This window comes from Podarcis gaigeae (genome assembly GCF_964106915.1).
Source record: "Podarcis gaigeae genome assembly, chromosome: 1".
Classification (NCBI taxonomy): Eukaryota; Metazoa; Chordata; class Lepidosauria; order Squamata; family Lacertidae; genus Podarcis; species Podarcis gaigeae.
Window position 1 is genome coordinate 72,443,229 of NC_139678.1, and position 12,682 is coordinate 72,455,910.

The 12,682-nt window shown below is 38.3% G+C and overlaps 2 protein-coding genes across 2 annotated transcripts in view; one reads left to right on the forward strand and one right to left on the reverse strand.

Moving 5' to 3' along the window:
- The window catches only part of USH1C (USH1 protein network component harmonin), a 124,858-nt gene that overhangs the window by 107,523 nt on the left and 4,653 nt on the right, over window positions 1-12,682 (reverse strand). The window contains exon 2 of the mRNA XM_083709724.1: window positions 7,422-7,557. Within this exon, the coding sequence (XP_083565850.1) occupies window positions 7,422-7,471 (50 nt within the window). The 5' untranslated portion in view covers window positions 7,472-7,557. The remainder of the gene's footprint in view (window positions 1-7,421; window positions 7,558-12,682) is intronic.
- OTOG (otogelin) overlaps window positions 1-12,682 on the forward strand; it is a 95,572-nt gene that overhangs the window by 54,420 nt on the left and 28,470 nt on the right. The window contains exons 34-37 of the mRNA XM_083700824.1: window positions 5,373-5,490; window positions 6,988-7,067; window positions 7,884-11,068; window positions 12,222-12,390. Of these exons, the coding sequence (XP_083556950.1) occupies window positions 5,373-5,490; window positions 6,988-7,067; window positions 7,884-11,068; window positions 12,222-12,390 (3,552 nt within the window). The remainder of the gene's footprint in view (window positions 1-5,372; window positions 5,491-6,987; window positions 7,068-7,883; window positions 11,069-12,221; window positions 12,391-12,682) is intronic.

Here is a 12,682-nt window from a genome sequence, read left to right on the forward strand (position 1 = left end):
TTTGGTAGAGTTTGTCACCACCATCAAGAGCTCCCCCTATGTAGATTAACTGGCAAAATAATCTTACCCCCACTCCCTCAATGCCATATCCGTGTTTGTGCACTGGATTAAGTGGAGGTGTTCTGCCCAGTTCTGGCTCAGCCAGCCTCCTCCTTGCTGCCAATCTGGAGGTGGAATTGGGTGCCATCAATATATTGATGATCCCTGCTGCCTACTCCAAAACATTTGGATAGCCTCTTCCAGAGACTTCATGTAGATGTCAAATAGCACTGAGAACAATATGGAATCTTGTGGCACCCTACAAGCCAATGGCCAAAGAGTTGACCAACTGTCCCATCTGCATCTCATTCTAAAACTTACCTTCAGTGTGGCAACAGAATCAGGAAATGACAATGCTGCCTTGTCCCAACTGTGATAGGCAATCTGGAAGATTAATGTGGTTGATAGTATTAAGGGCCACTGAAAGATGTCACATTGCTAGACTAGGACTCTTACCAAGGCATTATCAGTCCCAAATCTGGGTAGCAAATTTGCCTGAAAGTGGTTCAAAGAATCTATAACATCCAAGACCTCTTGGAGTTGGGTTGCCAGCATCCATTTAGTTACATTGCCCCGAAAAGGTAGATTAGTCAGTAATTGTCCAAGCAAGAGGGATCCAACAAGGACTTTTAGAATAGGGAGTGGTCTTACAACTGATAATTTTAGAACTGCAAGGACCTTATTCCCACTTAGCTAGTAACATCTGGAAGCTTTTAACCCAGAAAGGCAAGACTGAAGCATGCATAGAATTAGACCTAAACTTGTAAGGATTTTGTCCACATCCTCACACTGCACATGTTGAAAAGTATCCCTCACAATAGGACAGAAGATACTTTCAAGTACATCTACAGCTATTACAAATAATCTAGAGTCCAATGCTGAACTGTTAAGCATTTATTGAGCTAATTGTATAGGGTATCTTTTCATACTAATATAATTAAAATATTATTCTCCCTATAAGCAAAGGGTAGAACATGAAATGTTGCAAAAGAGAGAGAGAGAGAGAGAGAGAGAGAGAGAGAGGGAGAGAGGCTTTGCTTAGGCTAGTTGTACAGTTACCAGCACATTGATTTTCATGACAGAAAGGGCCAACTGCATGCCATGCAGAGTTTCCTGTTATCAAGCCATTGAATTAAAGTGTTAATAGTGGCATTGTGAATCTGCTTACATTTGAGGGCATGCTAAGATGAGATCCTAATGCAGCTGTTGGCTGGCACACTCCAACTTCACAAAAAAATGACAGAATTTGTCACTGCCAAATGCTTGTTGCCTCTTGACAAATTCCTTTAATCATGATTGTGCTGAAGAGTGGAGCAGCAGGATACATGAAGCTATTGCTGTTACCAGGATATAAAGTGCTACAAACATACACCTTAGTTTGAACAAAACAAAAATGTTGTGGCCTTTTTTCTTTAAGAGGGAAAGAAGAGGTTAAGATTTGCAGTAGACTTCCCTAGAGCTGCATTAGCTGAGAATTGTATATCTTTTTAAAAGTGTGAAGTCCTCGCCTTCCAGTCATGCCAAAGAATCCTATCTATGCCAGTGGAAAACTAAAACAATTTACCTCAGCAAGTGGGATCATATCAAATGATCATGAGGCATTTCATTAATCACCACATCCGAGGATTTGGGTTTCAGAGTTTTATAAGCAAAGAAACATGGGGCTTGAATCTTTCTCCAGTGTTCTTTCACAAGGCCCGACTTGCTGATGCAGGATAATTACATGGTCTAAAAATATAGCAGCATTTGTTTAAGTTAATGGAAAAGTTACACCAGTTCTAGAGTGCAGAGGCAAAGGCAGATTGGGTTTCCTGCTGACTGTCATAAATGCTTTGCATATTAGAGCAGAACTTTTCTAACTGGGAACTGCTATTCCTGAATATAAATATTGGGAATAGTATAATTGCTCCTTTAAATCCCCTTGGTCAAAAGTGTCTTCATGAATAGGCTTGATGTTCTCTGAAGCATATCTAAAATATTTTTAAAGACCAAGAACCCCTAGAGAAAACCATTGTTTAATAAAGGTCATGTGAAGATTCTCAACTTGATAGCAATAAGTGTACCATAGATACCAACATGCATATCATAGTGATAGAGCACCTTCAATATAACAGATGCTGATAACAGAATAATGTTGTAGTTCTCTGGAGATGTTTACTGTAATTATTTGGATTACTATTTCATCTCCTTAAATCTATGAATGACTGAAATTATCCTATCCATTTGTTTGTTTTTTAGCATAACTGACTAAAAAAAGAACACACAGGATATTCACAGAGGAAAGCTCTTATAATTAAGCATACAGTAAAGAGTCACTGTCACTGCATCCACCTTAGCTTCTAATTTCCTGGCTTTGTGGATCTTGAGCCAAAATGAGATAGACTTAAGTCTAGCCATAAACTGATGGGTTTTTTTAAAAAAAGCGTTGAACTGAGTCTACAAACTACATGAAAGTTCCATCATTTAAATTTGGTTGTTGTGTTCCACAAAGCATGTAGCTGGACTGTAACCATTGACAATATGACCCATTTATTTTGCAATAAAGGGCACACAGCAGAAAGCATTAGATTCTAGGTACTGTGTATTTTAATCTCTATTGATTTCTCTTTTATATTGAGGACCCTTGTATGGAAGCCTTCTATGCACAGAAATATGTTCCCTTGTACAACTCACCTTCATTGTATTGAAGTGAATTGTTTTAGATTTATTATCTAGCCAACAACATATTTTTTACCTCAAACTATAGTATATATACTTTTTTTTGCTATAGTTATTTCTATCCAGAATAAGCAAATTTATGCAGTGATAAAGCTGCAGTTTCAGAGTTGTTTGTCATATCAAGTGCCATGATCATCGTACAGAGCATTGCTCCCTAATCAAGTTACAGATAGGTAGCCGTGTTGGTCTGCCATAGTCAAAACAAAAAAAATTCCTTCCAGTAGCACCTTAAAGACCAACTAAGTTAGTTCTTGGTATGAGCTTTCGTGTGCATGCACACTTCTTCAGATACCACTTCTTCAGATACACGAAAGCTCATACCAAGAACTAACTTAGTTGGTCTTTAAGGTGCTACTGGAAGGAATTTTTTTTGTTTTGACTATGGCAGACCAACACGGCTACCTATCTGTAACTGGAACTATGGAAGGCACCACATTGAGCTGCATGAAATGGAAGTCCATCAACCTCACCAAGAAACTTGCACAGGTACAGGTATCTGAAGAAGTGTGCATGCACACGAAAGCTCATACCAAGAACTAACTTAGTTGGTCTTTAAGGTGCTACTGGAAGGAATTTTTTTTGTTCTCCCTAATCAAGTAAGAATTGTGCTATTCACTATGTAGAAAACAAATGACTGAACGTTAACAGATGGCATTAGGTTTCTTTTCAATTTCATGGCTAGTTTTTTTTACAGAGAAATGTGTCTGGTCTAGTGCAAAGCCATGACTTGAATGTTCATAATAGCACATCATTCTTTTGTTGTGAATTAACTGCAGAGGCATCCAGAAACAGTACAGCAGTGTAATGTCCAGCTATGAATTAAGTGAATGCACCCAAAACAGAATTTAGAAGAATGGAATGGAAATTGCTAATTAGGGTTGCATGGTGACACAAATAGCATTTCTCAGCAGAAATCAAATACAGTGGTACCTCACAAGACGAATGCCTCGTAAGACGAAAAACTCGCAAGACGAAAGAGTTTTTCGTTTTTTGAGTTGCTTCGCAAGCGAATTTCCCTATGGGCTTGCTTCGCAAGACGAAAACATATTGCGAGTTTGTTTCCTTTTTCTTAAAACCTTTAATACCAGGGTGCATCCGTGCTTCGCAAGACGAAAAATTAGCAAGACGAAAAAACTCGCAGAACGAATTAATTTCGTCTTGCGAGGTACCACTGTATAGCACTTCAGCTAGGTAGGTTTTGTAAAACCTGACTTATAGCAGCTCTCCAATATCTTACAAATGTTTCCGAGCCCTGCTCCCTAAGATCTTTTTTCATATGAGAATCCAGGAATGGAACTCAGAACTGTATCAGTTGAAATTATGTACATATAAGAAATCAAATCACTGTCATCAATAAGATTATGACAGAGAAAGATTTGTCTGATTTCAGCTGACTTTATAAAATTTTCGTTGTCATTTTCCAGCAAATGCCAGATACTCCCTTTCAAAATTCCCCAATTTCATTCCTGCAATTTGTATTTCACATTGGATTCCAATGCTTCCCAGTCTCAACATGTACCTTAAAATGGAAGCCTCCACTGCCACAAAGCCTACCTAATTCCATCCTCCTCCCCTTGTCTCAAGAGGAAGTTTGGAAAAGGGAATGGTGGACTTCAAGTATAATGGGCCTAAATGATCCCATCCTAAATTATCGTGTATGAATGAATGAGTCATGCTTAGTACAAATGGAGTATAGGCAACTTCACTCATTACTAGCTGGATTCCTTTATTTTTGACATTTCCTTTTGTATATGTTTTTTACACAAAGGTACACTCGAAAAATGGCACACTGGCACTCTGAAATGGTACAGTCTAGGAGCTGTGCTACATGATATTTCTTACTTGTCGGAAAGCTCCCATGAATAAAAATTGTAATGTGAGAAACTGTTCTAAATATGACTTGGAAAGAAATTTATCTCTCACTCTGTGTGTGTGCATGTGTGCGTGCAATGCCCTTTCACAACATTGCACTGGGAATTACTTTAAATTTTTTAGAGGTATCAATACCATACTTGGTCCATTTAATGTTGCATTGTGTACAGCCCACACTCTGCCACCCCAAAGCATGCAACCATTTGGAGATAAAACTTCCTAGGAATTAAAATGCTCTACTGCTTGCGAAGAAAGAAAGCACTTTTGCGGGCACTTGAAACTCAGCCGGGATTGCTGTATACTATAAATAAATAGTATCAGCAACCTAAGTTGCTGTGTTTGTAATATGAAAACATTCCTTCCAACTGAGACAAACATAAAGGAACTCAGCACTGGATCACCCAGAGATGTAAGCCTCTTCAGTTAAGTGCAATGTGAGGACATTTAGGGAAACTGCCTCTACCTTACGAGATACTGAAAAGTCCATCAATGTTTTCTGTAGTCATTAAAAATTAAGATTTCTTCTTGCTGAAAACATTAGATTTCCCAACATTTGTTTGTTGTATAACCTGTATGATCCAATACCTGTGGATCAAAGCACTGTCTACATTAGGCATCACTCATTGTGGAATACATAAAATCAGTTCAATAAGGAGTGATCATTCAATGCATAGAGGTCCAAGTAAAACTAGAATATGTGTGTGTATACCCATTACATTAAAACTTTTAAATTCTATTTCTAGATACCAAGTTTAAATTTCTAGCTCACTCAACATGTGAGTGGCGCTATGATGTTTGTGCAAGCCCTTGTTTTAAAACATGCAGAGATCCTTTAGCAGAACGCTGTCAAACTGTTCCAAAGTAAGTATCTACATTTTTTTTTTAATTTTAACAACATTTTTTCTAATAGTAACTGCAGGTGGCTGAGTGCCTCTCAATTTGGAAATGTAACAGGTCTATCTATAGAGAACTGTGCAGTTTCTACATACACAGGAGAATGCAACTTTGTAAATGAAAAGAAAAACAACACATATTCAGCAGCTTGGAACCACCTTTAATTTCCAGATTGTATGGAATACTTCTAGCAGTTGAGCCGGGGGCGGGGGGAGAGAAAGGGCACAAAGCAGAAGTCGGGACAACTTTTTCAGCCCAAGTTGGGGGGGGCAGACAGCAGTGTGGACAATAGTAGGTGAAGCACAGAAGTAAAAACTTATCAAATATGAAAACATAATAGGGCTCTCAGTCTGAATATCCTGTATGAAGGAAGGTAAGATGCTGATGGCATACTGGTAATTCAGACTAGGAGCCCTGTTGTAATATGGAGTGATACCATTTTCTAATTTAATGTTTGTAATTTTGCAACTTGTCTCCCGCCTGTGCCAAAAACATTTGTCCATCTGACTGAGCTGCCTCTTTCCATTCCAGCACATCTGTCCTTCATTCAATACTTCATAATGCTTCTTGGCCAAGAGGCCTACCCCAGCTAATGTTTGTTATCCCCTTTCCCATACCCCTGGGTCCCAAATTGCCATACCAGCTCATGGCAACTAAAAATACCTTGTTGCATTCTCCCTATCTTTCCTTCTAAATAGAACTTCCCCCCACTTATACAGAATAAAATTATGCTGTAATGGAGGAAGCAGCTATAGTATTAGAAAAGTATGAGTGCCGTCCTGAGCAGTAATTAGACTGGCCAAGCATTCACTGCAAGAGTAAGAGAGATATTTTTCATATGAAAGAGGTAAAGGATACTGGTCATGACACTGACTGAATGCATAGTCCCACTTAAAGATGTTATTAATAACTGGCATTGACTTCTGAGATTTAGAATCACACCTTTAATATCCAGTGGCCTGGACAAAACTCCCTCTCCAATCGCTTCTGTTCTTGCCTCAGATTTTCCATGCAAGGCAAATTTTTGGAAGGACTCTGATGGGCCATCAGTGTTGGTATAAACAAACAAGGAACACAATTTTGTACAAGCATGTAGAGGCTTTCTGCCAGTTCTAAATGGAAGTATTCATCATTGGAGAAGCATATGTTTTTGTTCCAAAGGTTACATCACATTGTTCATGAATCAGCAGGATGGCACATTAGGTCAGCCACAGTGTAAGCCTATCACAGAAACTGTGACAACAACCTGACATTTCTGCATCTTAAATGATTAAGAAATTAATAATGTAATTCAGAAGCATTTAAAATAGCTTGACTGAAGTGCAGACTAAGACAAGTATGCCTGTTCAGGTGTTTTGTCAATTGGGCTCCTAAGGATATTATTCAATCCCTGTCATTCATCTCCACATGCTGTTATGTGAATAGTTACATCATCATTATCATCATTATTATTTTCTCTTTTAGAGTGGAAGGATGTGTTCCTATGTGTCCTTCACATATGGTTTTGGATGAAGTCACTCAAAGATGTGTCTATTTTGAAGACTGTACGTAGAACACATTTCATATTACGTTTAGAGAAAATTCAAAATATAGTGCTACGATTCCTTTCAGTATCTTGTACAGGGCTCAGGATCTTGATCATGGGCCTAATAACACCCCCTTCCTACTTCTTCCTAACCATTGCAACTCCCCTGCTAGTTTAGTTCCATTCTGCTTTTGTAGTCCATCAGCCACAGATAGCTTTCTAAGGGATCTAGGGGGAAAATGCATGTCAATCCCCATAATACACCATACTTAAAATCTTCTATTCCTTGAAGAAGCTCAGGATAGCATACAAAGAGTTATCCCATTTTCCCAATAAACAATCCTGTCAAGTAGGATAGGCTGAAAAATGTTACCTAGTAACTTCATGGCTGAGCAGGGATGGAACTGGATCCAAGTCCAACATGCTACCCACTATATGATTTCCATTAGTTTTTTTCTGACTGGAGTAGACATATATGGAAATATGCGTTACTCCGGAAAAGGAACTGCCTGGGAATAAGAACATATATTCTGAAGGTTACCTTACTTGGTATACGCGAAAAGTTGTTGTTTTTACCCAAAGCCTTCACAAAATACATAGGCAGTCATAGAAATCATTACATTTACATTTTTGTGATGTCAAATTAGGTTTTGAAACATTAAAATTGAACCAAGTTTTTCCTATTTTAAAACATAATTTCCTGACCAAAAAGACATGTTAAAGTTGGAAATTGTTTCTTTAATACTGTTCTTCACATTTATTCCTTTTGGTGCATATGTATGAGCCTATATTATTACAGGGCTGGAAAGTAGCACCCATGTTTGTCTTATTTCAGGCATTGAACCTACAGCTGATGTTCAAATTCTATCATCCACTGTAAAGACGCATACAACGTCTGGGGCTCATCAAACTTCTGCAACAATGCTGAGTAAAGAACTAACTTTATCTCCTTGGCCAATATCAAAGGACAGAGAAACAACACAGGCATTCAAGTGGCAATTTACTCCAACTAAATTTTCTTCTCTTTTGTTGCCAAATATTACAGTTTTAGCCATATCTGCAACATCAAATGCTTCAACATATTCAGCTTTTGGTACCAGCTCAATGCCAGTAGTTTCACACCCAGTATCTGATATTAGTCTCCCTTTTGCTGTTCCTCCACCTACAACTGTGGCAGTTACGGAGTCTTTGCCTGGTAAACAGACAAGTAGTACAACAGTCCCTTCTATATCTATAGCAACTGAATCAGAAATTAAATTAATTTCTACTTCACCTATTACTGTGCTGCCATCAATGCTTACAGTTGCTAAATCACCAGCCATAACTAAAATAGCACTGGATAAAAAAGTAACAGGTGCTCAACTTCCCCCAACAGAGGAAACAGAAAGAAAACTTGAAGGTATTACAGAAGGCAAGATTTCTTCAACACCAAAGACGGAAAGAACAAGTCAATTTTTTACCAAAGCCCCATTGCCATCTTTGGAAATGTCTTCCTATGCCCCCACAGTGAATCAAACAACAGACAGAACAATGCTGGGTGTAAGTCAACTGACTGTAACAGATGCAAATATCACTGTAGCTCCATTTTCTACTTTATCTACTGTTTTAGCAACAGTAAGGCCTGTTGGGAAGCCAATTCCGTCAGAAACAACAAAAACAACAGTTGCTTTAATCAAAGAAGGAGTTAAAACCACATTTATTACAGTACCTCCAGCACTAACGCAACCCATCACCACAGTCCCGACACATACAAGTGGTTTTCCAGTTTCTACTGTTAAAAAGGAAATAGCACAAACAACATCAAGCATTATGCACCCCCCAAGTACTTTTTCTCATTTATATTCAGCTACGACTCTAAGACGTAGTACTTCTGCCAAACTACCTGGAGTGCCTGGTACAACTTCGCCAACTTTAATAGACTCAAAAGAATTTTTAGAGACAGGATTGACAAGTTCATATTCACCATTTATACAACCAAATGTGACAGAAGCAATGACTGTTCTGTATACCCAGTATCCCACTTCATCACAGGCTATGACAGTTACACCCCTCTCTACCAAAATAAGTTCTAAAATGACGATTCTGCCAGAATCAGTCACCGATAAAACATCAACAGAATACAGAACACCTTCATCCCTGGAAACTACAAAAGTGAGTGTTGTACCTTATTCTATTGGTGTGACAAAAGTGGAAACAGCAAAATCTGATTTGACAAAGGAAGCCGCAGCTATGGGTGTCCTAGTTCCATTGGTAACTAAAAAAATTGAACCAGTTCAAACAACTGAATTTCTGCATCCTATGACTGATACAGAAAGAGTGATATTGTACCCTGGCACAGCAGAGTCAGAAAAAACCACTGCAGAGTCAGAAAAAACCACTACAAAAAAACCTTCCATTATTTTGCTTCCAGTGTCCATTTCTACAGCAAAGAGTCTGATGGCATCATCACCTGAAGTGCAAGTTACCAGTGCTGATACTCAACATCCAAAAACAGCAAAGTTTACATCATTTTTTTCAGAGTTTCCTCTTACTACAAAGCTGCTAAGCACAGTTGCTCCAATAACAGAAGCTTTAGGTGCCACTGATGCTACTTTACGGCCATACTCTGAACTGAGCAGCCAGCCATCAACCATTAAAGAAGTAGCATCAACCAAAGTAGTATCAGCCCTCTCTTCCTCTATTGCTCTTCCTCTAACAACACTTTCAACCACACTTTACCTGGCAGAGAAAACAGTTCTCCCATTAACACAAAAAATACCTGAAACAGCAGCCACTGCAGGGCAGCTAATTGAGATAACACAACCATCTATAACTTCCAAGGCTACTTCATCTGTTCCTACTTCTCCAATGGAAAGGTTTTCTTCCCATATGAAAGAAGAATCCACTGTTCCACATTTTATCCCCCAAACGACAGGAAAACTTGATTATTCATCACCTTCTAAAGATTACTTAACAACCAAGGGAAGTACTGCAGCCTATCATTTTCCAGTTGAACTGTTGAGAACAAGTATCCACCCCCAAATTGTTTTTAGTACAACAGAGTCAGCAACCAAATTTGCAGTGCCCTCCACATTCCAACGTACTCCACTACCAGGGATTCCTCTTTCTACTGTATCACTCACTTCAGTATTTGCGCCAGAAGTTCCTTTAACAAGTGAAAAAAAAGTAACCCAAACAGGTATTTTGCCATTGTCTACAATAAAAGAAGTAGTGGAATTATTTCCTACTGAAAAGTCAAAACTTGAGCTCCCTACCACAAAGAAAGCACTGACTCCTCCTCAAACACTCACAGCATCTAGTACTTTATTTCATGAATCAGAACCAGCATCTCCTTCATTGTTTATACTGGAAGTACCAGAAACCTCAGCTGTGAGTCCGACAGACTCACAAGAGGTGGCATTTTTAACACCAATACAATCAACAGCGTTTACATCTATGAGCAAAAGTGCCACAGAGAAGATTTCTGTTTTGTCTAAGCAAGTGCCACTTTCTACCATTTCTTTCAGTTCCACACTCCCTGCGTCTAGAGTGACACCAGCTACCCCACATTTAACAACTACGACTGAGTCAGCACTGCTTGGGATCAGCGGTCTCACAACACGGAGTGTCACTAAATCATTAGCAGAAAAAACAGCAGGGATAAAAGAATTCATGACAACATCCTTATTTTCAGTGCCTTCCATTTCTTTAGAAACAAAGAGCATCACATTGTCAGAAACTGATGGGCAATTAGTGGTTACAAAGCTTCCTGTATCACATCCGCTCCCTGAACATTCATCTACCTCTCCAGCTTCACTTGGTTCTACTGTCCTAACTACAATAGCCAAAGAACCATCTGTCACAGAGATGTCCACACCTTCATCAAGTTCTTTGTTGATACCACCACTACCTCCAAATGCTACAGGAGTCATACCAGTTCCCACATATTTATCAGGATTAACCACTGTTGAAATGGTCTCAGGAGTTACAGCAGCAGCTTTCATGCCATCTAAAGAAACAGCAACACCGCCAACATGTGTAGTGAGTACCATAGATAATCCCCCCCCCCAACCATATGAGTGATTTCTGTATCATATATATAACTCTTGGGTCTCATTTACTGATGGATATGAAATGAAGGTGGCTTGGTTCCTAACTGCTCATGGAGTGACATATTTTTGCCTCTTTATCTCACTTTGTGACATGAAATTCATCTCATCACAGTGGCCTGCATTGTGGTATAGAGATGGAGAACTTTCAACAATATTCTGGGACATACATATGCTTGTAGAATGTAAGTTACATTTAAGAAGTCAAAGATTTAGCTCAGATTATAAAACTCACTATCCCCCCACTAATCCAGAAATTGCTTTGTGTGTTTCAAAAATAATTTACAAGATATAATTCCAGATTCTAGTTAGCATTAAGAATTGATACATTGATAAGCTAATCTATTAGGGCCATACTTGCCACTAATCTGTATTTAGCAGAACATCTTTCATTTTCTTTTTTTTAAAAAGCCCTCACTATGCTATATGATATTCTAGCCATTATTGTCACATTATTCTCCAGGTTCGATTAATTATGAAAGGGAGGTTGTGTATGGTGTGACTTCGGCAGAAAATCTGGCTGTTGTTTGCTCTGATTCAGCAGTTAATGTGTATTGCCAACACTCATAAGTGTCAATTAGCACAACCAAAGTTTATTACATCACATTGCGCTTATAAAGTTGTCAAATGCTTTAATTCTAGGTATTTTACAGAATATCTCCTCTACTGCATGCTCTGCATCTCTTTGACCAGCCTCTTAATATTGCTCTCCGTGTGTAAAATATTATTGATGAAAGAATGCAAATTATGTATTCTGAGTAGCTGATCCCCTGAGTAACTTTGGTCTTTAGACGTGTGTCCCAAATAGCAAGGCAACATAATCCATACGGTCAAATTTATAATGTTCCATGACTATCCTCAGCTTCCAGTTTTTTTCTTTTTATTATATTGATTCCTAGCATTGATCTGTGTGCCATTTGAAAGATTTCATGTTTCTGCTTTTTAATGGTACTACAAGAATTGACTTGAAAAGGGCATTCAGTAGTTTGGTATACTGAACTTCTTGTTTTCAGTGAGTATTTATTTAATGAATATCACTTTATTTTGATAAGAATAGTAACCTATGTTTTCTAAATATGTCTTAGCCAATCACAGAGAATGAGTGCATAAAGCACATTTGCTTAGATGGGCAACTAATCCAAGTTAACAAATCACAGAACTGTCCATACAATGCAACACAACCCAGCTGTGGCTTTCTTGGATTTGGTGTTCAGATTAATGGAGATAAATGCTGCCCCAAGTGGGAATGTGCATGTAAGTTTTATCCATACTGTATTTATTTTAAAATTGCATTACTTTGATAGTTTGATTATGCTAAAACATTTGTGTAAATGGAACAGATAGTGAGATTTATACATGGGCCTATTCATTGCTGACATGATGCCGATAGAAAATATTTTTAAGTATCAATTTCATAAAAAGAAATCATCATCATCATCTACCACAGTACACTAAAGAAGTAGACTGAAAAACAGAATGACTTATGTGGGATGTTGGAAATCCAAAGAACGAGAGAATAGTCACGATCCCATTACAGCAAATTTTT